The sequence below is a fragment of the Sciurus carolinensis genome, chromosome 8, assembly GCF_902686445.1.
Source record: "Sciurus carolinensis chromosome 8, mSciCar1.2, whole genome shotgun sequence".
Lineage (NCBI taxonomy): Eukaryota > Metazoa > Chordata > Mammalia > Rodentia > Sciuridae > Sciurus > Sciurus carolinensis.
In genome coordinates, this window is record NC_062220.1 from 109,226 (window position 1) to 132,714 (window position 23,489).

Sequence of the window (23,489 nt, forward strand, 5' to 3'; positions counted from 1 at the left end):
CTGCACAGCCACCTCCCTCCACGCCTGTGGCAGCTCAGACTGGCATTGCCCGGGAGGGCTGCATTGCTGAGGGTATTTAGTTCTCCCCGGGCGGGAGGCCCCCAATCCCATGGTCCCCAGAGAAGGTACAGCTGAGGGACCAGAAAAAAACGGAACCCCAGCAACCCCAGGGCCAGGCTTGGGTGGAAGGCACCAGGGATTATTGTGGTTAATGCTGCTCTAACATCCAGGGTGTCTCCAAATAAGTCATTGCTCTGCATGTTCCCGGAATGTGGGGTGTTGGAGTGCTTTCAATGCCTTAACATTTCTTTTAAGTGGATGTAATGTCCTTAATTCTGAAATTTAGACCACTTGTTCACGTATGAAAACCAGGGGTCTGGCAATAAGCTGGGGAAGCTGACCTTCAGGTGTTGTATAAATGGGTGGACTTGGCAGCAGTGTCCAATACAAGTTTCTCTTTTCAGTTCTGTTAGGAAATCCTGTTCCTGGCTGGAATTGTAGTTGACCTGCATCAGTAGGAGGATAACTTATCTAAATGGATAAGAGTGTAAAATTTTGGTGAGAGAGATTGAGAGGCAGAAAGACAGAGACCTCTGTGGCAGCTAGCGGCTCAGCTCAACCTGCTAAGTGGGCACCTGCTGGGGTCCCACAGAGGCAGAGAAAAAGAATGTCAATCAAGCTTGTGACCTTCTGAACCAGGAATCCTGTGTGGTCCTGTCATTGGCTGTGGGTGGCCAGCATCAGTGACCACTTATATAGCATCTGTGGACCCCACCGTGGGTCCTGGTGAACCCACCTCTGACTCCATGGAGTCACGGCAGTGTGACCCTCACCCCTGCCTTTCTCCTTCCAGTCTTTCTGAAAGCCTCTTCACACCAAATTCTAAGGTCAAAATGATTACGATCTTACCTGTACTCATGGGTTAAGTTTTAGATGTGACCACATTAGGGGCCTTCACCATGATCACAGAAACAGAACCCACAGTGCCAGGGAAGCAGGTGCGAGTGGTCTTGTAGACAAACACACTGGCTTTAACCAGCTCCAGGGCTACAAAATGGAAGACTCCTGATGTGGAGAGGTTTTTGGTCTAAACATACACTGTATTATGTTAATTTACTTTCCTGCTCAGAAAAAAAAAAAAATGTTAGGTTTTGTGCTTGTTTTGTAAACACATTATAAAGTAAATAGTAAAGGTTTTTTTCTAGCAACCATGCCAAGAAAATGAAAGTTACTACTTTTAAATGAATTTTACTTTAGAAGCAGTTTGGAACTGTGAGGTTTTGGGTTGTCCTTGCAGAGATTTTGTTAGGCTTTCCTCTTGTGCAATTAATTTACTTCTATTTCTTTTAACCTTGAATAGGTAAACAGTATTCACCCGGAATGCCGATTTCATCTGGAAATACAGGAGGAAGAAACGAAATGTGCAGAGCTCCTCAGGACTCAGACAGACAAGCACACAGGTAGGTGCAGCAGGGGAGGAGTCTCTCCAGCAGGGCTGCCGGGAGACAGCTGCAACCCCTCTGGTTCCCGCTGGTCTGGAAGGCAGGCCCACTCTGCCCTGTTTCTCGAGAGCCTCTGGCAGACTCCTGGGGTGCCAAGTCGGCGAGGTCTCACACACAAGCTTTCAGGGTCTGAGATGACAGCAGCGGTTGCTGAACTGTGGTGTGCTTTGCACACTCTGCAAACACACTCCATCTGCCCATGCAGTGAGCTTTTATCTGACTTTTAAGATCTTAGTTAATCACGATGATTTTGGTCCAGTGAAGGGTGGTGGAAACCTACCAGAAGCAAACAGGAAATGGGGCAGGGGGCTTTGTTTTCCTGCAGACAGAGCCATTGCAAATGTGGTGGGCCTGCTAGTCCCCGGGGGGACAGAAGGGTGCTGGATGAGGTGTCCCATGGGCAGGGCTCTGTGACGATTCCTGTTGCCAGCAGCAGCAAGCTCTTTGTCCCTGAGCTTTCTTGTTTTCCACTCCACACCATGACTCCACCTCAAGAAAGAAAGTTGGTGTTTCTTCACGCTCACCTTCTTCTCCACACCAAGTCTCACACTGTGGTCTCCACTCAGAATCAGCACAGACCATCACGCTCACCTTCTTCTGCACACCAAGTCTTAAAAAGCCTAGTGTGCTTTGTGTGTTCAGCAGCATATCACTACCTGGGTCACAGTTCAAGGTCGGAGCCACAGGCAGCTGGCAGCCCCCATGATGGACAGTGTAGTTCTGACTGTGTATCCAGGCACCTTTGCCCTCCTGCCCTGGGTCTCTGCATCCACACTGGAAAGGGCTCTGGCTCCTGGCTCTCCAGTGTCAGTGACCTGTGATTTCGAGGTGCCCCTCCACTTCTGCTGACCACATCCTCCCGAGTTGTGGTTGGACTCTGTCCAGAGAACAGACAGTGTCTTAGCCCCACAGCTCCTCTTAAGACCCAGCTCCGTGGAGAGCCACAGGCCACCTGGCCACAGGCTGGACACCGTGCAAGCCCCTGCTGTGCAGCCTGCCTTTGTAGAGAGAGGTCCAGGGCTCAGGGGTTCCAGAAGAGATTCTGAGGAGGCCCGCAGCATCGCGTTGGCTGTCCATGAACAAATGCATGTCCCGTTTGCCCACCCTCCTGTTTTCTTAGGGTTTTCAGAAATGCAATCTAAAATATTTCATGTTTTTAAAGTTTGGCAACAGTACATTAAATAAAAGTTGTGGGAGCAAGGCAGACCTCTGCGGCCAGCACAGTCCAGGAGCTAGCAGCGGCTCCAGTGGGGTGGCTGGAGTCCTGCTGGCGTCCCCTCTGAAAGCTAAGTCAGCACCCTGGAGAATACTCACAGGGCTTCTCCTCAGAGCGCAGTCTGTCCTGGGCTCACCTTGGCATCCTCTTGGCAGAGGAACGTACAGGTTTGATCCAGCGTGGAGGGGACGCTGCACTCAGCTGCAGTGGCAGGCGTCTGCTTGGGCACCTGCTTGTACTGGAGGCTCCTATTTTCATTCCACCTTTCTGACTCACAAGTGCATCTGCCAACTGCCCCGGGAGCAAAGCAGAGCTGACCGTGGGCCTGCCTGCCCTGCAGCCCTCTGCAGAGACGGCCTGTGTCCACAGTGCTTCTTTTTACTCTTTGAAATATGCACGGCTCAAATGCCAGGGATATAAATAGTAGTAAGTCACCAAGATGAAGCTACTGCAGGTGATGGGAACCACGGCTGCCAGCACCCAGAGCTGGGTGAGGCATCCCAAGGGACCAGGCCGCACGATGAGCGCACACTCGGGGCCAAAGGTGACACTGAGGTCCAGGGGCCTGTGGAGTGACTGTCACAGCTTAGGATTGAGGGACTAGTGTGAAAGCAGCAGAAGTGAGGAATTCTGTAATTCTGTTGTGGAAATCTCCTCTTCATTGCATGAAAAAGCAAATACCAAAGAGAGGCAAAACCCAGTTTCAGTTCTGAGCTCTTCTAAAGGACTCTGAGCTGCAGAGCTGTGTGACCTCATCCTGATTCATCAGTGAGTCCAACTTGATCTTGCCACCAGAGGACCAGGCTCGCCTGGGCCACGGGTGCCAGCCCTCTGACAGGGCATGCCCCCGGGCGTGTAGGTGCCTGCTGCAAGGTCACTGGGAGCCTGTGACCTGCTGTGGGCTCCCCTGCATCTGGGCAGAGCAGGTGCCTGTGCTTTGGGGCTGTCCCTCCCTGCGCCATGAGTGGAGGCCACAGCTGAGCTGTGACAGTCGGCATCAGCTTAGGACCAGCCAGGAAGGAAGTTCAAAATGAAAGGGCAGAACAAATGTTGACCTGCCTGTCAGAAACCGTAGGGGCTTGAGATTGCTCCCTGCTGCAAGCTAACAAGGTTGGAGCCCCGGCTCCATAGACACAGGCAGGGGCATAAGATGAGGCAGAGGGACGGAGGCGAGATGGCCTTCCTGGCCTGCAGCCCCAAGTCCACATGCATGCCATGCATCTGTGTCACAGCTGAGGACGCCGAGCCCAGGGAAACCCAGTGTCCACAGGAGGCTGCTGGCTAGTCTGCCAGCGGTGGCTCAGAGAGAGAGGGTGCCTTGGTCAATGGGGAGACCAGAGGGAGACTCTCTGTCTTCCAAGGCTGCTGGCTACAGGAAGGGTGGCTTGGAACACAGGCCAGCAGGGTCTCTACTCAGGATGCCACGGAGAACGTCCACAAGCCAGGGCTACCACTTCCCGGTGGGACTCGGATGTCCTGCTTTTACTATCCAGGGACGCCGTGTGGTCACCTTAGTGACCACGGCTCCCTGCGGCCACTGGTCCTTCCACATTGTCATTGAGGGAGAGATGGTGTCTTGTTTCCTATTGCAGCTTCAAAATCTGATACAGCCTTAAAGATACTTCAGAAGCTTTTGCTGAGGAATTAGTGAAAATTGTCACTTTAGAAATCGAGTGTGCAGCGGGGGTGTAGCTCAGTGGTAAAGCAATTGCCTAATGTGCACGAGGTTCTGGGTTTGATCCCCAGCATCACAAAGAAAGAAAGAGAGAGGGAAAGGGAGAGAAAGGAGGAGGAGAATGAGGAGGAGGAGGAGAAAGGAGAAAACAAAGCAATTAAGTAATACATGCACATAGAAAAATACTGCTAAAATTCATATGCAGTGCCAGAGCTCATGGCTGCAGACAGCTCCCAGGGCCGGTCCACCCTTGTCAGCACCCTGCTCTTCTCTTGCTGTTTCAGTTTTAAATGTGAACAGTGCATTTGCAGACTGGCCAGCCTTATCTGTGAGCTCTGCTTGAGAGGTGTGTAATGTTCTGTGGTGTTCGTTGGTCCCCACCAGGCTCCTGAGCTCTTAGGCAGCTGACGCTGTTTTGCTCCTATGAGCAATGTCTCAGGACTGGTTTTTCATTGGAATACGATATCTCAGCACTCGAGGGGTGACTCCAAGCCACTGACAAAGTCCGCACTGCTGCTTGTGGCCCTGATCAGCCCCTTACGCGGCACTCTCATGCCTGTCGGTGACACCCATGTACACAGTCAGTGACACCCACTTTCCTTCTGGCCCCTCCTCGTACCTCACCGTCACAGTGGAAGCTCATCGGTGTCCACAAATGTCTTCTCTTTCAAGAGTCCTGACAGATGTGCTTCCCTGGGCTGCTTCCTGAGCCCTGCCCAACAAGGGTGATGGGGTCTCCCTGCAGACTGCTCTGGAGCGGGGCTGTGGTGTAGGCTGGCCATTCCTGGTCCCTGGACATGTCGCCGTGTGAACTAGCCAATGGATACCGGGGCCTGTGCTGGTGCAGGGCAGAGCCAGTGGAGCTGAGGCTCTGGCTGCTGCCCCCTTGAGACATGGTGGCCTGCCATCGTCCATCTCTTCCCTTGCGTTTCCATCTGGCACAGGATCCTTGGCTAGTCTGTGGAGGTGAGCAGCTGGTCTGCTTTCTCTGTGTTGTTTTCGACTGATTTCTCTTTTCTGTACTTTCACAGATCTGTGCCTAGGCTTGCATGTTTAAGTGACCAATGACTAGTGGTTTGGATTTCCGAACATTTCTTTAAATGTACTTCTTACAGGAAAAAGAAAATCTCCCTGAAATAAATCCTACCCTGAATAGGGTTTCTACATGGGCTTTCCAGGGAGTCCATGCAGGAGCTGGCCGGGTGAGGCCTGGGAGCTGGGTGGCCATAGCCGTGCCTGGAGGGATGGAGCTGTGGACCTGAGGGGCTCCGGGAAGGACATGGCGAGCCTGCTGCCCAGCTGGGCCCAGGCAGCCTCCTCCCAGGCAGGGCTCCCTGCTGATGCCCCCTGCCCACCGCAGCTCCCTCACTCCTGGCTGCTGCCACTTCCTCCGGCCCTTAGGTCTGGGCTCACCTGGCTCTTCGCACACCAACCTGGCCTCCATCCTCAGAAGCCGGGTGCTTTTCCTGCTGCAGGTGGTGGTGCCGTGCCCTGGCGGGGTGACGTGCAGTGACATTCCAGCCGGGCGCTGACTTCACGGCTTCCCTCTGTGTGTCACGTCATGTCAGCCCTAGTCCAGGGCGCCCCCCCCTCCCAGGGAGCGTGTGGAGGGGATCCGGGGCCCACAGGCCTGGGCGGCCTCTGAGGGAGCATGGCCAACACACGGTTCTGCTCCACGTGGCCAGGTGACGCCAGCTTCCTCCTGGGCAGCAGAGGCTGTGGGGCCATGGCACTGCCTGTGGACAGCGGCATGTGCCTCCACACGGACCCTGTGGGTCTTCTGTGGCCTCTGGCTTTGCAGGGTCTCAACTGCAGAGAGTGCAGCTTCTCCCAGAGAGAACTTGCACTCAAACCTCTCCACTGCAAGGCTTTGCAGCCTTGGCTGGCCAAGGACCAGCCTCAGGGATGGCTCAGGTCCTCGCAGCCGGGCTGCCTTCCTGTGGTTGCCTCGTGCCCTGGAGCCAGCAAAAGTGAGCAGCGCTGTGGTCACTGCAGAGCCTCAGTCGACCCTCTTGCTCGTTGATGTTTTCACGAGCAAAAACCTGTTTCAGCAGGTTTTTACAGAGCATGTGCCAGGTGGAGGTGTGATAGGAGAGTGAACAGGATGCGGTCACCCAGGGAATCCTAGATGAGTGCTTGGGCAACACATCAGGGTCAGCAGTGCCATGGCGAGTGTCCCTCGGTTGTCAGGAAACAGGGCCTGGGTCAAAGGACCAAGGGGCGCGGGATCACTGAGGGAGACCTGAGTGTGAACTGCAGCGGCATCAGCCTATCAGGAAGAAGTCATCCACGGTGATGAGGTGGCCAGGCTGCCTCGTCCTCCGCAGCCCCTGCTGGGGCTTGAGCTGCTTCCATCCTGACGGTGAACACCTGCCTTGGTACTTCAGGCATGTTGGTCACCATTTCCTCTTGTGGGATCCAGCTCTCTTAAGGCCAGGGTCCCATTTGGCCTTCCTGTCCTCTCAGCTCCCAGCCTCCCTTGCAGGGGCTCTCCTCTCTGGTGAGGGTTGGACCAAGAAGAGGAGTGAGCTGCATGCACCTTGCCTGGCACGCGGGGCAGGGGAGGCCCTGGGCATCAGTGTGGGGGGACAGCACAGGCTGGTGAGAATGAGGGCGCTCACCAGAGCAGAGGGGCTCCAGGCTCCTGGCTGGGCAGAGTGCGGAGTCCCCAGGCACCCTGCCCATCACACCACCAGAGAAGGAAGTCAGGCCCCGAAGGCGGGCAGTGCCAGGTCCAGGGACCTCACCACATGCTGCCTCTGTGGCCGTCACTGTCTGCCGAGCAGACAGAGCAGCATGCTCCAGAAGGGCTCACCTGCCTGTTCAGCACCTGCCACAAAGGCCCCAGCGTCCCCTGCACAGCCCACAGCTGAGCTGACCCAAGCCATCTGCCTCCACCTGGTGTTGGGCGGAGCTGCCTCTAGACACTGCCTTCACTGCCCTGGTGAAGTGGGCTTCTCCCTCTGGCCTGCCGGGATTTGAGGTTGGTCATTTCTTGTGGTTCAGCCCTGGCAGAACCTCCCCATCGCCTCCTTCCTGGGAAGAACAGGGACCCTGGGAGCAGCTGTGGCTTCTCTGGATTGGAGACTCTGGGGGGAAGGTGGGGTGCCTCAGCGCAGAGTGCTCTGGGGGTCTGTGGCCACGCAGGTGTGGAGCAGCTGTGCTGCCCACCCGAGCTCCACACCTCCAGGGGGAGGGAGGGCCAAGGCCCCTTGGAGAGGACCAGTGAGTGGCCCAGGAGCTCTGGTGAGGAGGGAGCACACTGCCTGCGGGCACAGCTCCCTGCACCCTGTGGCACCCTCCTCACAGCAGGGGCCCTGTGCGCGGGCCCTGGGACGTTAAAAGCTGCGCCCCGAACCGTCTGCATGCACCAGGACGTGTGTGGGAGCTCCAGGCAATTTCCGCCTGGCACTCTGGTGCTGGCTTTGTGCTGGCGCCTCAAGGAGGGCGGGCTTTGGGTGAGCCTCCAAGTGACCAGGCTGGAGCACAGCTGCCAGGAGGAGGAGAGGGCCCTCAGCTCATAGAGGAGGACCAAGCGGGCATGCAGAGGCTGCAGGGCTGGGATCCCAGAGGTCTTCACGTGAGAGGAGGGGTTCTCCAGAGAGGCAGGGTCTCTGTGAGAGGGAGGCCTCTGCAGGGGTGGTCTCCCTCTGAGAGGGGCGTCTCTGTGAGTGTGGGTCCCGGGAGGGGGTCTCCGTGTGAGCCGGCTCAGGAGTTCGTGAAGTGCTCACTGGGAGGAGTTGGGGCACCCTGGGTAGCCCGGGGAGCAGCACCCTGGAGACGTTCCTGTGGAGAAGCAACGCCCAGGGGCCGTTTCCACAGGTCAGGGCAGGACACCGACTGCAGGGATGTGGAAGGAGAAGGCCCGGCACTGGGGCAGACGGCTGGCAGCCCTGCGGGGCCTGTGCGGGTCCCACCGGGGGCTGCTGGGAGGAGGGAGGGTGGGGCCTCCACCTGGGGTGGGAGACAGGTGACCTTGCTCAGAGGAAGGAGGGGCAGAGCCGAGGGAAAGGCATCACCATCAGGGACAGGCCAGTGCTCCATGGTGGGCGCCTGGTCAGGGGACCACTGCTGGCTCCCAGCGGTTCTTGGGGGCTGGACTCCTGCGAGGTCATGGACCCAGGCCCCAGGTGCCGACTGCTGACCTGGGGCTGCAGTCTTCTGGCCCCCAACATTGCCCTAGCTCTGTCCCACATCCTGGAAAGTGTCACCCAGGCCTTGGTCATAAACCGGACAGGCTCTCCCATGCTGTGACCCCTCCTGAAGGGGCCACCAAGGGCTTCCTGCACCCCATGCAGCCCTGCCCAGTCCAGCCCTGCCTCCTACAGCAGGCACCAGCCATGGGCCAGGGAGGGGCAGGTGCTGGTCTTTAGCCCGTTTCAGGCGAGGAGTGGGCACTATGGAGACACAGCAGGCAGTTCCTGAGTGGAGGTTCATGTCTGGGCACTGCCCTCTGCACTCAGTCACTTGGTGCCCGCTGCCCCTGTGGCCCAGGCGAGGCCCAGGGGCCCTGCAGGCTCCATCCACAGCACCACGTCAGCCTGTGCTGCCAGGCAGCGAGGGGCAGGCCCCAGAGTCGGAACGGACTCAGGCTCAGTCTGGAGTGAGGTAATGTTTGGGTTCTCTTGGATTCAGCACGTTTCTGAGTACATAGGTTCTACCTGTATCTCTGCATGTTACCTTGAAAAGCCCTTTTGTGCACTTACTAGCTTTGGTTATTTCTGTGTCTGGGTCTTGGTGTGATATTAGCTCAAGTCCTAGAATGTGACTCCTGTCTGCAGGGTCAGCGGGAATCCCAGAATAAAGCTGCCTCTTCTGAGATTCAAGTTAGGCGTGCCCATCACCTGGGTGGTGACAGTGTCCCAGGAAATGGCCTTCTGGACCCTTGGTTGGTAACTTTCGGCTTCACTCCAAGCACCCACAGAGTCCCGGACCCCTTCACCAATCCCCTCCCACCCTGACCTGCTTCTCCAGTTTCTCTCAGGGGTCCCAAGCAAACCCCACGAGGGTTGGGGCCATGGTGGCCAGTTAGGCATCTGCCATCCTTTCTGGCAGAAAGAGCTCCAGCAGGTGCTAAGGCTCTCCATCCACAGCGTAGCCAGGATGGGTGCAGATGCTCACTGACATCTGTTGGACATGCGGTGGGTGTCTGTTATTGCGAATTACCAGAAGCTTCTTAGCAGCTCATCCCAACACCATGTAAATCAGGAGAGAGCAATTGACTAGTTAGTCTCTGTCTCTGTGGACAGTAGGCACTGTCACCCAAGCCTGCCCGCTGATGTCCCTCGGATCGTCCTGTGGGCACGCAGTCTTCTTAGAGTGTGCCCTTGTGTCTCACCAGGCTAGATGCTTCCCTCGGCTCCCCTCCGCCCCCTTCTCTAATGGCAGTTACCGTCACTGTTCCTAATTGTAACTTTCTAAACGCATTTGGCACCGCTACACCCGCCCAGCAAATGCGTAGATGTAGCTCGCCTTATCTCACTAGCAAATATTTTAAGAACAAGTGACGTGAATTTGCATTCTCAGAACAATAACAAGGAACCCTCATTCAGTAGAATTTATGTGCCCTGGAGGGACTTGGGTTCTATAAGACCCCGTAACAGGTGTTCCACACTTGCCATCTGAACAGGCAGAGTTCAGGGTGTCCACAGAGGAACAGAGTCTGAAGGAGCCTGGCAATGTGGGCCAGCATTTCCAAATCTCCAGGTATAGGCAGGTCTGTCTGTCCAAGTCCTGGGGCAGAGAATGCTGGACCTGATTCCTGCAGGTTTCTGTTGACTTCTCTCTGGAGCCTTGTTTGCAATAAACACCAAATGGAGAAAGTCCTGGAACTCAGCAGCTAGGACAGAGCTGTCCTGAGAGGACAGCTGCTCAAAGCATGGTGTTCATGTCTCTGAATGTGCCCCAAGCTCAGGAAACAGACCCCACGGGTCAGAGGGAGCAGAGCATGTTGGGGGCACTCGGGGTCAGAGGGATTTGGGGACTGGTCTGTGTGGTCAGCTCGATAACCCCTACTGCCCAGGTGACACCAGGTCTCCAAGAATACTGTTACTTTGAGGGGTCTGTGAGCAGAAAGTCAAAGCAAGGTGGAGGTGGAAACTGCTGAACTGCTGCCAGCCTCCTCTCAGCTCCAGCAAGGCCCAGGAAGCAGAACGAGGGCTGAGGGTGGAATCAACAGAGCCAGGTCTCTGCCCCAGGATATGAGAGAGCGTCTTCTGGTGCACTGGCCCTGGGTGGGATGGCCAGGCAAGAGGGACTGGCCTCCTGGCTCTGCAACAAGACCAGACTACCTTGGGCCAGACTTGCAGTCTCTAGTCCAGGGCAGTCCAACTCAAGGAAGAGCCTGGTCACCTGCATCCTCCTCACCCCTGCCAGCCAGCTCCTGTTTTCTCTTGTGTCTCTTGCTGAGAACTCAGTGCAGAGAAGGCAGCATCCTGAGCATGAGGGACACAGTGGCTTTGTGAGGCCAGCAGCTTTGCTCACCTGGGACAATTCAGTTCAGAGCAGAGGGCTGCAGAGCAGAAGAGAACAAAGCACTTGCCAAAAAAAGATTTTTTTCCCAGGTCAGCTCACAACACCCTCTGGGTCTCAAGTTGATGGCAGGCACAGAGGACTGATGGCTTTGATGGCCAAAGTGAAGGTGACCGCTTTTCTGAAATGTGTTACTTTAGAATTGTACAGCTAAGAGGAATCATAGAATCTCCTTGCTCAGCGGTCACCTTACAAAGACCCAAGGCTGAACAGGTGCAGCCCCGCACAGGTGAGCCCATGCAGGTAAGCTAACCCCATGGTTGATGGCTGTGCTGGTGTAGTTAAGCTCCAACTGCACCTACCTGAGACTTCCTGGGTTTTCTCCATGATGGCAGGAACTCAAACATCTTCCAGGTCTTACTACCTACTGATGATTTGCACTCGATCAGTTGTGTTTGGAGGTTAAATATGTTGAATTCCCACTTTTAATCATTCTTTACACATTCTGAGTTTTCTCATCAACTGGGGAGGAACTAGGATTCCTTCCAAAAGACAAGGTGGAAGTCCAGCATTTCTAACCCGCTCAGTACCTCATACCTAGACTTCCGGTCAGACGATGTGTCACCCTGCTTCTTCGTGGACAGGGGGCTGTTGAGGGCATACAGGGACTTGCTGTTGTGGCTGGTCATGGGATATGGTGTGGCTGGGGATGATGGCTCCGTGTGGCTGAGAGGCGTGCAGGGGAGACAGGAAGACATCCACACATGCGTGTCCGTGTGTGCAGATGTGGAGTGACAGGTGGCTCTGGGGTCTGGGCTCACCACGATCTAGGGCAGGCCCCTCCCCAGGGCCAGCGCCCTGAGCAGGACTCACAGTGGGTCTGATGGTCACCTCTGCAGGTTCTGGGATGGAGAGTCGTGGGATGTCCTTCTCCCCACTGTGGAGGGGTGAGGGTCAAAGATCCCAGCAGCCATCGGGTGACCTGAGCAGAGAGGGCCACCAAAACCCTCTGCACAACCCCTGTGGAACAAACCCACCTGAGTTGCCATAGATGCTGCCCAGTGGATCACCTGGAGGGCCACAGAGCTGGGGGAGCACAGGGCTGGGCTCCAACGAGGGAGCAGCCAAGCAGCCCCTGGGGCTCTCATCAAGGCCTCTGCCAGGGGGCAGGAGTCGGACAGCGGAGGATGCACAGCACACCTCTGCAGCTGGGGGTGTCGAGGTCCACACTGGATGGCCAGTCCTGGGAGTCAGACTGTGTTGGGGGCAGTACTGGGGTCAGAGCGTGTTGGGGATGGTCATGGAGGTCAGAGTATTGGGGGCAGTCCTGGGGTCAGAGTGTGTTTGGGGCGCTCCTGGGGATCAGAGGGTACTGTGGGCTGGTCCTGGGGGTCAGAGTGGATTGGAGAGTGGCCATCCCCATGAGCCAGCCCACTTGTGTGAAGGTGCCCAGAGCCACAGGGAGCTTTGTGGAGTGAGCGCTACCCTCTGGCCTCGACTGGTGCCTGCTGAATGTGTTGAGGATGACCCCAGTGGAACTGGGTGGTGCCAGGCACAGAGGGGCACTGCAGGGCCTCTTCCTGGGAGCCACGGAGTGCAGGGCTGCTACCAGAGGCCAGGGATGCGGCCCCCTGTTGGACAGGAGTGTGTCTTGGTGCCCTATTGCACAGCAGGTGAATATGCCTAAGAGTAAAGTGTTGCATTTTTAAAATGCCAAAAGGATGGATTTAAGATGTTGTCACCACACAGAAGTAAGTGCCCGAGTCGATGTATGTGCTCAGCAGCCAGTTTGATTTGATTCCACAATGTGCCCCGGATTCAGACGTCACTTTCACCCCATAAACATACAGTTATCCCTTGTCAATTAAAAATGAAATCAAACTTGAAAATCACACAGTGCACATTATCCAAATACTTTCTGCCACATTCCTGATTGTTTCTTCAAAGCCGATCAGAGTGGACAGCTGTGTGACGCCCACAGAGGATCTCAGGGAGCCACGTCTACCTCACAGCCTGCCCACCGCCTCCTGGGTCCGACCCCCTCACTCTTTACCTCTCCTTCCAGCCTGCCCTGGTGTCTGGGACAACATCACCTGCTGGCGCCCTGCGGATGTCGGGGAGACCGTCACAGTGCCCTGTCCCCAGGTGTTCAGCCATTTCTACAGCAAACCAGGTGAGTGACGTGTGTTCCCTCCCAGGCTGCCCAGTGTTGTGTCTGAGAATTGGTGTCTCCGCTTTCTTTGGTAACTTTGGCTGCTCCTGCTGCCAGGGAGCTGCAGGGCCACAGAAGTCATCCACCCAAACCCACCTGGGCAGCAGGCCAGGTAACAGGGAGAGGTCAGGCAGGGCAGACGCAGCAGAGCCAGAGCTCGGGACCACGCACGAGAGAATGGGGCCAGGACGGGAGAGTAAAGAAGGCTGGGTGGATCACTGCAAGGCCAGCTCCCACAGGCCCCAGAGGGGACAGCTGTGAGGCTGGCAGAGGGCAGCCTCTCACTGCCAAGGGATGTCCAATGGCACACTGGGCCCACCTTGCTGGCCAGTTTGACATCTCCTGAAGTCTGCAGTGTCTGCAGAGCCTTGGACACTGCCCCAGGCCCTGTGCCAGCGCTTGCTCTGTACCTGGTGATGCTACCCAGCAGGTGTCTGAAAGGAGGACTCTGTTTTCGTAAGTGATCGGATCAGATAACACGGAGAAATCTGTCCGGAAAACCAAAGTGGAAGATACATCTGCAAACCGGGAGGTGGGAAGGCTCTGATCTGATCTGCCAGATGTTGGAGGCTAAACCTTGAGAACAGGGTTTGCGCGGTTGAAGGAGAGGGAGCCCAGGAAGGAGCTTGCTGCCTCACAGACAGTGGTCCAGACTGAGGTCGCCCTGCACAGCACCTCCAATTAGAGGACCTCAGTCATTATAAATAACCTGACCTTTTAAAACTTCCGTCCAGTCAGTAACCTCTCTGCTGAAGGTTGTCCTGGAAATCCCAAGTGCATCACAGAGCCAGGAAGCAATCTAGCCCCCTGGATCACCTGGGTCAGGGGAGGCTCTGAGAGACAGACCTCAGGAGGACCAGCAGACCCTGAAGACCACTCTCGGCCCTGCAGTCAGGCCAGGCAGGCTGGGCCGCTCTGCCACCCTGCTTGGCAGGAGCTGCTGTGCAGGTGGCACCAGGAGGAGCTTGCTTGTGGCTGCATCTGATTCCTCAAGCCAGTGAACAGGTGGATGCCGAAGCAGCCACGGACTGCTGCCCGCCCTCTGGTCATCTGACCTCTGAGACCTTGCCCTCCCACCTGAACTGCTCGCCCGCCTGCCCCAGGTTCCCTGGAAGTGGATGAGGCAACACTGCTAAACCCAAAGGCCCTGTGCCCCTGGCTCCCACAGCCCAGGAGGGCAGTGGCTGTGCAGAGTGCAGGGTGCATATGGCGTGAGCCTAGGTTCTGCCCAGGGCTGGGGGTGCTCAAGTTTCCCACCCCGCCGCTGGCAGGGGCCACCCACTCTTCTGGTGGTCTTCTCCAAGGACATGAGCTTTGTCCACCGGGGACACTACAATTCTGGGCGGGAACCGTGCTGAACTGTCCTGGATGAGCAGAGGGATTTTAAGATCCCAGCGGCCTTTTTCCTTGAAGTTTAACCTCCGCTAGCTGCATCCAGCTGCTGGCCATGGGGCGCTCTTCTTGACAGTGCAGAAGAGCACTGGGGACAGGCGAGGAGCAGAGGGGGCCGGGCACCGGGAGCTGGGCAGACAGGCAGGACATGGTGGTGGGCTCCAGAGTGACCTGGCCTGGCCATTAACTGCCTCTGGAGGCTGCAGAACATGGAATCTGCTAAGATTTTCATTCTATTCCAAGATGGCAGCAGGTACAGCAACTGCGATTTTACTTCTTTTTCCTGCTCTGTGACATGGAACGTCCACTCGCATGTCTTGGGCCCCTCCTGGCCTGTGGCAGGTCGGGGCAGGCAGCGTGGGTGGGGAGTTCACAGCCTGATGACCAAGAGAAGCATACCTAGGACGGTTTTTGGGGCCTCCGGGTAAACATCTACACTTTGCTTTCCAGGAAACATAAGCAAAAACTGCACGCGGGAGGGGTGGTCGGAGGCGTTTCCCGACTTCATCGAGGCCTGCGGCTACAGCGACCCTGAGGATGAGGGCAAGGTAGGCTCCTCCGCTGCGACCCGGCGCCGCCCCTCCCTGGGGCGTGGAGGCGTGACCTGGGCCGGGGCAGCTCCTCCTGTGCCCACCCCCCACGCCTATCGCGATGGGCCGGGTGGCATGAGACTTCAGTTGGCTGTGCGCATTCGCGGCTGCATTTCCAAGGGGGCCTGGGGCGCTGTGCTCAGGAGTTGCGGAGGATATTCCTGCGTGGAGTGAGTTCAGCTCTGCCCAGCCTCTGCCCAGCCCGGTGGTGCCCATGCGCACAGCTCCGGCTCTCTGCATCCGCCCTAAGCGTGGACCGAGCACCTTGTACACCTGCAGGCGGGTGTGCAGACCACCCCACTTGCACAGGCAGGTACTGGCCTGAGACTGGGTGGCCTGCCTGCCCCCAGGGGCCCTCCCCAGGCCCCGTGCTGCTTCCCAGGCTTAACCACCTCGGGCCCTCTGGCCTTCCCCTCCTCTTCCCTGGGGTTCTATTCACAGCCGAGTCTCCTGCCACTGAAGTAAAAGTAACCCTAGGAAAGGAAGTGCCTCTTCAGCGCTGCCCTGGGCTGGGGGACAGCACCGCCTCGGGAGGGACCGTGGGCTGAGCAGGATGACCACTGTGGTCTCCCTGGGTCTTGGGAAAGCCGCTGGCAGCGCCATCAGCAGAGGAAAAGCGGGATTAAAGAAGGTGGTCCTGCGCTCCCTGGACCAGAGGCAGGCTCCCTGCTGCCACACCTGACCTGGGTTTCCTGCAGGACCGGTCACTCCGCCCGCCCTCTGCACTGTGTGGGCTGACACCCGCCTGGGCTGGACGTTCCCACAAGTGTCCTATGTGCAGGTCCAGTGTAGGTGGAGGAAGACCCCACTGAGTGTCCTGGGTTCCTCACTCAGAGGGAAGCCCCCTCACCCAGCAGAGCCTCCCAGGAGCCTGGGTAGACCCCAGCTCAGCCCTCTGCCAGGCACAGGCCATGACTGTTTCCTGGGCTGCTGCCCAGTGACAGTGGCTCCAGGGATGGGAGGGAGGAGTTCCTTTGCTGGCCCAGCTGAAGAAGGGTAGGAGGGGCCCTGGGTCCTGGGAGGGCCCTGCTCCATTGTGCTAATTACCACCATTAGTGTTTCTGCTCAGTGACCGCAGGCCTGTGGCTTCTGGTGGCACCAGTCTCTCTGGGATGTAGAGAGCTGCCCGAGTGTCCAGGGCCATCATATGTTCTAAACTCTGTGATTACAGAACACGCTGGAATTAGTGTCCCTGGCTCCATGGCTCAATTTGCCAGCCTCTGCCAGGCTTCTGAGCCAGGGAGACCAGGCAGGGGGCAGCCACCATGCTGTACTGCAGCCTAAGGCTTCCAGGAATGAGTGCCACAGAAGCACCCTCACTCCCCTGGGTCAGGGTCAGAATCAGGGTCAGGTTCTCAGGGTCAGGGTCAGGTTCAGGGCCAAGGTTAGGACCAGAAGTCAGGGATAGGGTCTTGGGACCTCTGTGTCCCTTCCCCTCATCACTAACCTTAAAAGGCTGTCCCTGCCCCACCTACTTTCCAGTTAATTGGGTCCAATTTCCACTTGGAGTCCATCTCCAAGATCACCTTGAGTGCCTCCCCTGGGTGCAGCAGGGTCAGTTTCTTCTGTGTTTACGGACCCCACATTCAAGGCCCTGGTCCCACACAGGAAGGCCAAGCGTGAGCTTCTATGCGTGTGCTTGGCAGGAGCAGATGGCAGAGCCGGGGGCTCCCGCCTCAGCCTCCAACTTCAGCAGCTGATGGACTAAACTGCAGTCGTCCCACCAGAAAGTGGGATGACAGAGAGCCCAGTGCGTGTGGGTCAGCCCTGCGCATGCTGCCTGTGAGTTCAGAACGTCTCCGCAGGGTTGCAGTGGGCTTGGGCTCCCCTGGTCCTCTACGGCAGGTCCTGATGGAACGCGGTCTCTCCAGCAGCCCGCCTGCGGGCTCTGAGAGCAGAGGGGCTATTTAGTGGAGAGAAGGGTTCTTTGCTAAGGATCTGAATTCTGACCCAGAATAGGGACAGTGGCTATGGAGTGAGGTGACTTTGGCCGTGACCATCCCAGCTGGGTCCAACCCCTGAGACGCAGCTAGCTGTAGTAGGGGCTGGGGACAGCCCAGTGACCAGGAGTCCTGGGCTTCTGAAGGTGAAGGGGAGTGTGGGGACATCCTGTGGCCAGGTGGATCACCTGCCATGCCCAGCACCACATCTGAGCCCTGCCCCAGAGCTGGCCGTGGTTGGCAGCTCTCAGGTGGAGCAGTGCACGTGCTGGTGCCAAGCAGATCCTGAGGCCTCAGCAGCAACGGCCACCCAGAGCCAGGAGCAGGTCCCAGGGGCGTCCCAAGCCTCAGGCATGCACTCCTGGCATGAAGATCCCCCGGCAGCCTCCTGAGCTTGTCCCTAGGTCATAAAGAACGACAGGGACAGGGACGTGGGAGGGCACCGCCAAGGCAGTGTCGGCTCTTGCAGACCAGCCCCTGGTTTCCTGACCTCCCTGGGTCGTGCCAGGGGAGCGTTTTCTGAGGTCACCGTCTGGAAGACGCCTCCTGGTTCCCTGGTCCTGCTTGTAGGGCTCGAAGCTGAAGCCCGCCTGTGTGTGGCCAGCATCTGCTCCCTGTGCATGTCTCTGGTTCAAGGAACTTGTTCTTCACTAAACACTTGAGACTCTGCAAGCACCATAGATGCATATTTCCTGGTAAGGGATTAGAGCGTCAAAACATTTCCCTGTGAGAAAGCAATAAAAACAGCAGCACGAGGCCAGCGACAGCTTTCCTCCTCGTGGCAGCGTGTGCTCTCTGAATGCTTCGGATGCTTGGGGTTTGGGGAGACAACAGTGGCTCAGACACCTGAGCGTCAGGCTGGGGCCAGGCAGCGTGTGCGGCCCATGTCAGGTCCCCAGTGGTGAGCAGGGCAGCGTCCCCGGTGACTGGGTCCCGGCCCCCGGCTCCTGCTCCTCTCTGCAGCCTTCCGCTCTCTTCCCAGATCTGTTTTTCTTAGATCCCCACTCACAGCCACGTTCAGCAGTGAGTGCAGTATGCAATTATTATGGGTTTCAAAATAATTAGATTCAAGAAAAATTAACCTCCTCAGAAACCACAGGCTTCACTGTGTGCGGAGGAATCAGAAAACAGTGGAGTCACACTGGGTGTCCCCAGCAGGAGCCAGGTGTGGGCCCAGGGCCGCTGGCACAGGAAAGAACAGGAGCCTCCCTGCCTGGGCCTCATCCGGGGTCCCAAGCAGAGAGGTGCGGCCTGTTCCCTGGGCCTCAGCTGCCTCCGTCGGCCCAGAGGTCTGGCAGGGCCTCTGCTTGGGTGTTCTCCAGATCTGCTTGCGGAGGACCCTGCGGCGGAGGGCTGAGCCCCGGCTCCCCACCCACGGGGCGGCGGCTCGCCTTCGCGTTGGAGGGTCATCTCAGCACACGTAAGAGGGTACAGCAGCCGAGCGGAGGCCCCGCTGTGTGCCCAGCCGCTCATGCCCTCACCCCAGACTGTGTGCAGGGTCTGCCGCAGGCCTCCACGTGAGCTCTGCCTGCGCAGTTCTTCAATGAAGAGCGCCTCTGCTAAATTTAGCCAGCGCTGTTTGGCATTTCGGGCCTCCATGTGTCAAGTGGACACATTTCTTCCATATTATGCCATATTCCTAAAAATATGTGTGCCCTCTCCTCCCGGCTCCCTGCCCGGGCTCTCCCCTCGGCGCCGCCCTCACTCCCTGAGGCTCCTGGTCGCCCAGAGCTCAGCTCAGTGACTGACGCTGCCGGCACCGACCCTGGAGCAGCCCTGGGGGCACACGGTGTTCCTGGCTTGCCTGCCAGAGGTGTCTGCCAGAGGCCGGCGAGCCACCTGCCCCGGATCCGCCCCGTGGACGTGCAGACAGGACAGGAGCCCTGAGAGGGTCGAGCAGCCCCGTGGGAACCGCTGGGTGCCGCTGCTTCCACAGCAGGGGACTGCCCACCTCTGGGGCTCCAGCGGCAGTATCTGTCTTCATGTGGCTGGTGGCAGGGGACGAAGAGGCTAGGGACAAGATGGCACACCAGCCAGGAACAAGAGGGGTGTGGGATCTGGGCCAGGCACTCAGGGTGGTTGGACAGAGAGAGGGACCCCCGGCTGCCCACAGGAGGCCTGGGCTGACTTGGGTTAATAGCAGAAAGGTCCCAGGACCAGCGATGGGCCGCGCGGTGCTGGTTTTGACTGGCCCCGGGCACCTGGTGCTTACCACGGCACAAGGTGGGTGAGTCACCTCAAGGCCAGAGGACAGGAGGGCAAGGAAGCCCGGGAAACCACAGCCACCACATGCTGGGTCGGGTGCGTGCCCAGCCCTAGGGTGAACCGGCCTGGAGGTGCAGGCAGCCATGGGCGCTGGTCTTCCGGCCCTACCTGGCTATCTAAGGCAGTGAGGTCAGGATCCAGACCCGGCTCTACACAGACGGGGTGTGACCACCTGCTGCTGAGGCTGCGCTGCAGGGCACTGTCCCCTGCTGTCCCCCTTCTGGGCTTGTCTGTGAACGACCTCTCCTGGAGCAGCCAGCAGCATGGCTCTGGGGCCAGCCCATGGTACTGGGCTGGAACACAGGCCACCCTCACAGCGGCCCTCAGCATGCCGCTGGGAGGGCGCTTGGAGGCATCCTGGGCAGGGAGCCCAGCGGGGAGGCAGCAGGTCGCTACGGGGCAGTCCAGGGCCTCTCACCCAGCAGGTTAAGGATGGAAGGTCAGGGTCCTAAGAAGGAATGAGGACAGTACAGAGATGCGTCCTGTCCCTCCAGGTGCTGGGTGGTCTGCCGAAGGCCTAGGAGGGAGAAGAAGGAAGGGCTCTGAGGAGAGGAACTACTCTGTCACGTCCTGGGATCTGGACCAGAGGGCACGGACAGGGATGCCAGCAAGTGACAAGGACAGGTGGGAGACTGGGCGAGGGCAGAAACAACAAGCATTTTAATACTGGCATCCTCCTTTCATCATTTAAATGACATAAAATTTTAAGTTCTCAAAAAGTAATACTTACATATATGCCAAGTTTGTCCTTTAGCCCTGGACTTAGGTTGATGGGGAAACTTGTCATTTTGTGTCTCATGGATTCTTAAAAGCATATTTTGTGGGGCTGGGGTTTTGCCAAGCACATGTAAGGCACTGGGTTTGATCCTCAGCACCACATATGTATAAATTAATAAAATAAAGGTCCATCAACAACCAAAAAAAAATATGGAACTTAGTTGCCAGAACACTGCAAGGGCCCAGGATGCAGAGCTGATTTCCTGTCCTCAGCATTTGTCTAGTCCTGGTGTGCTGCTCCCTGAACCCTCTCTGTGGCCACGCAGGTCCACCCCAGGTGAGAGGTCTCCCCCTCGGGAGTCAGGGCTCCCGTGGCCATGCAGGTCCACCCCAGGTGAGAGGCCTCCCCCTCGGGAGTCGGGGCTCCCGTGGCCATGCAGGTCCACCCCAGGTGAGAGGCCTCCCCCTCGGGAGTCGGGGCTCCCGTGGCCATGCAGGTCCACCCCAGGTGAGAGGCCTCCCCCTCGGGAGTCGGGGCTCCCGTGGCCATGCAGGTCCACCCCAGGTGAGAGGCCTCCCCCTCGGGAGTCGGGGCTCCCGTGGCCATGCAGGTCCACCCCAGGTGAGAGGCCTCCCCCTCGGGAGTCGGGGCTCCCGTGGCCATGCAGGTCCACCCCAGGTGAGAGGCCTCCCCCTCGGGAGTCAAGGTGTGCTCCTGGAGAACTAGTCTGTACTCTGCATCCTCAATTAACTTCTCACCTGCCACCTCCTGCAGCTCTGTCCTTTCTTCCAAATGTTTCTACAATAAGACACTGTGTCCCGCTGCACCATCTTGGCCTCTTGGGCCCCCGGCCAGGAGCATCCCTGCCTCTCCATCATGACATGATGTGTCAAGAATGTCAGCCGGTGATGGTGTTAAATGGTTGTCTGTGGTTTGTCTGGAGATTAGATCCAGGTGATCTGTCAGGCACATTTTTTTTAAAGCAAAGGTCAGAGTATTTCATGGTAAAGTAAAGGTTCTCAAGTCCAGGTCAATTAACTTTATTTTTTTTAAATCGTAAACTATGCACAAATAAAGGCCTCAGTGGGATAAAATTCTACAAAATTTCTGTGGCTGTTTCTTTACCTCAGAAATGTCACGCATAAACTTAAAAATAAAATCCCCTCTGCCCTCAGCCACCACCAGAAAGGAACACTCAATGTAGCCACTTAAAATAAGGTGCAGGAGGCAAGGCCGGAAGTCGTGGTGATCATGTGCTCAGGACCTGGCAGCCCTGCTTAGGCTCCGCGCCAGCTCTGGAGACGTGCAGCTGCAGGTCCCACTGTGGCCACGGCAGGATGGCTCCAGGGCTCCTCTTGGGGCAGCAGCAGCACCCCGGGGGTGTTGGCCTTGGTCCACAGCAGGCTGTCTGCGGCCAGGTGTTTCTGCCCTCCCCAGGAGAGGCCAAGCCCGGCGGCCTGGGAGTCTCTCCATCTCCTCCCGCCGAGGCAGCTCCAGGCTCTTGGAGCGGAGCTTTGCCAGCGGCTGTGTGTGCCCTGGGCATCCTCTGACCTGTGCCCACCCCACCTGGTTCAGCAACAGGCCCAATTCCTCAATGGGAGAGAGAGATCTGAGGCAAGCACCCTCCCGCTGGGCAGGGAGAGAGGGAAGGACTGGAGGGCCAGCACCCTTGTGCTGGGCAGAGGGCTCCGAAGGATGCCGCTGCAGGGGTGACCCGTGCGCCTGGACAGGAGTGCCCAGTACTCCCCACGCAGAAGGCCCTGCTACCAACAGGAATCGCCGAGGGGCAGGAGAGTGGCTTGGGGGCGTTTGCTGGCAGCTCTTGGTCCAGGATGAGGGGTGCCACGCCCGCCAGTGGTCCCTGAAGCTCCTGGTCCCGCAGGAGCCAGCGTGACCCTCCCTGACCCCGCGCTGAGGCCGCCGCACACACACGCCCCTGCGGGACTGGCAGCCTGGCTCCGGCACAGGAGGAAGTGCGGTGCGCTCGGGCTTGCTGGTCTCTCCTTTGGCGTCGGCCTTGCGGTCAGGTCCTGCAGAGCTGGTTTCCTCCACCCGAGACACGTCCTGATCTGGCCATTTCAGACCAGAGCCGAGGCAGCGCCTGTCGCCCTCACGTGCCTGCACCTCGCTTGCGGGTCCAGACCCTGGTGGCTTCTGCATTTGTTACGTGCCGCCCAGCACTGCCAGGTCCTGCGGTGGGTCTGGGTTCCGCTGGGAGGCCACAGCCATGTCCAGAGCCTGCTCAGGGCTGAGCGTCCTGGACAGCCTGCATCAGAGAGTCAGACGCCCGTGGGGGCCAGCCTCCCAGGAAGCGAGCTTCACGCTGGAGCACACCCCACGCTGCTTAGTGACCACACCAGAAGTCAGGAGGCCTGCGGGCAGAACGCAGGGCCAGCTGGGGTTCAGGTCTGTCTGCACCCCTGCTGGCTCCTCACTGACCCCTGTGGGTACAGCGTCTCCTCCCAGAGAGGTCTGCAGATTTGTGCTGAAAAAGCAGCTCCCCGTGGGCTCCCCCAGGGCACGCACCAACACAGCCCCCGCTCCTGGGGTCCCAGGTTCCCCCTAGACCTGCCCTGGCTCCGCGTCCTGTCACGTTGGCTGGTGATTTGGGGAGTAGTCTTACACTCACCCGAGGCCCAGGTGAGCAGCTCAGGGACTTGGCTGCTCCTTCTGTGCCCGGCCCCCTGTTGTTTTCAGAGGATGTGCATTTGTTTCAACCCAGGGCTTGGTTCTGAGGACACACCGTGCTCACTGGAGCCCTTGGTTCACCTAGGGCTCGCTCCTGCTGGTTACGCCCCCTGGGTCTAGATGTGTGTGAGGAGGGCGCTCACTGGGCAGCGCGCAGGGTCGTGCACTGTGGAAGCCCTCTGCACCTCCCCACCTCCCCAGCCCTGGCAGCAGCTCATCTTGACTGTCCACGGCCACTCTCCAGGGGCCCTGTGTCCGAATCGTCCATACCAGCTCCTCCTTCCTGAAGGAGAGCCCTGGAACCCAGGGGAGCTGAGGGAATGTCCTGGGTGCCCCCCAGTCCTGCCTGCAGCCCAGTGGCCCCTGTCCTTGAGCACATGGCTACCCTCATGGTGCTGGCGTCTCCCCTCTGGAGGTCCTGGGAGACCTGAGGAATTCATCTGTGTTCTGGGAGTCACCAGCCTCCCCTTCGTCCCGCCTCCCGAGCCAGCAGGGGGAGTAGGCATTTGTAAAAGATGCTTTGCAGAGAACTGGCAAGAACTGTGACTTCTCCCGCTGTGATTGGGTCCTCCCGAGTCCTGACAAGGTGCCCGCACCTCAGGAAAGGATTCGCGGGCTGGAGGCGCCCTCAGGAAGTAACAGAACTCTGGACATCCCCAGGACATGGCTGTCCCTGTGGTCTGAGATGTCCGAGGGGCTGAAGGAAGCTGCGGCCTCCTGCCCTCAAGGACCTCCCAGCCCCCAGGACGCAGGCTGTTGGGGGCCCAGAGCCGCTGCTTGACCTGCAGCTCCCACCCCTCCTGCACCTGCCCTGGAGCCA

At 58.2% G+C, this 23,489-nt stretch overlaps 1 protein-coding gene across 1 annotated transcript in view; it reads left to right on the forward strand.

Moving 5' to 3' along the window:
- The window catches only part of Vipr2 (vasoactive intestinal peptide receptor 2), a 55,802-nt gene that overhangs the window by 810 nt on the left and 31,503 nt on the right, over positions 1–23,489 (forward strand). The window contains exons 2-4 of the mRNA XM_047561434.1: positions 1,361–1,460; positions 12,930–13,037; positions 14,919–15,016. Of these exons, the coding sequence (XP_047417390.1) occupies positions 1,361–1,460; positions 12,930–13,037; positions 14,919–15,016 (306 nt within the window). The remainder of the gene's footprint in view (positions 1–1,360; positions 1,461–12,929; positions 13,038–14,918; positions 15,017–23,489) is intronic.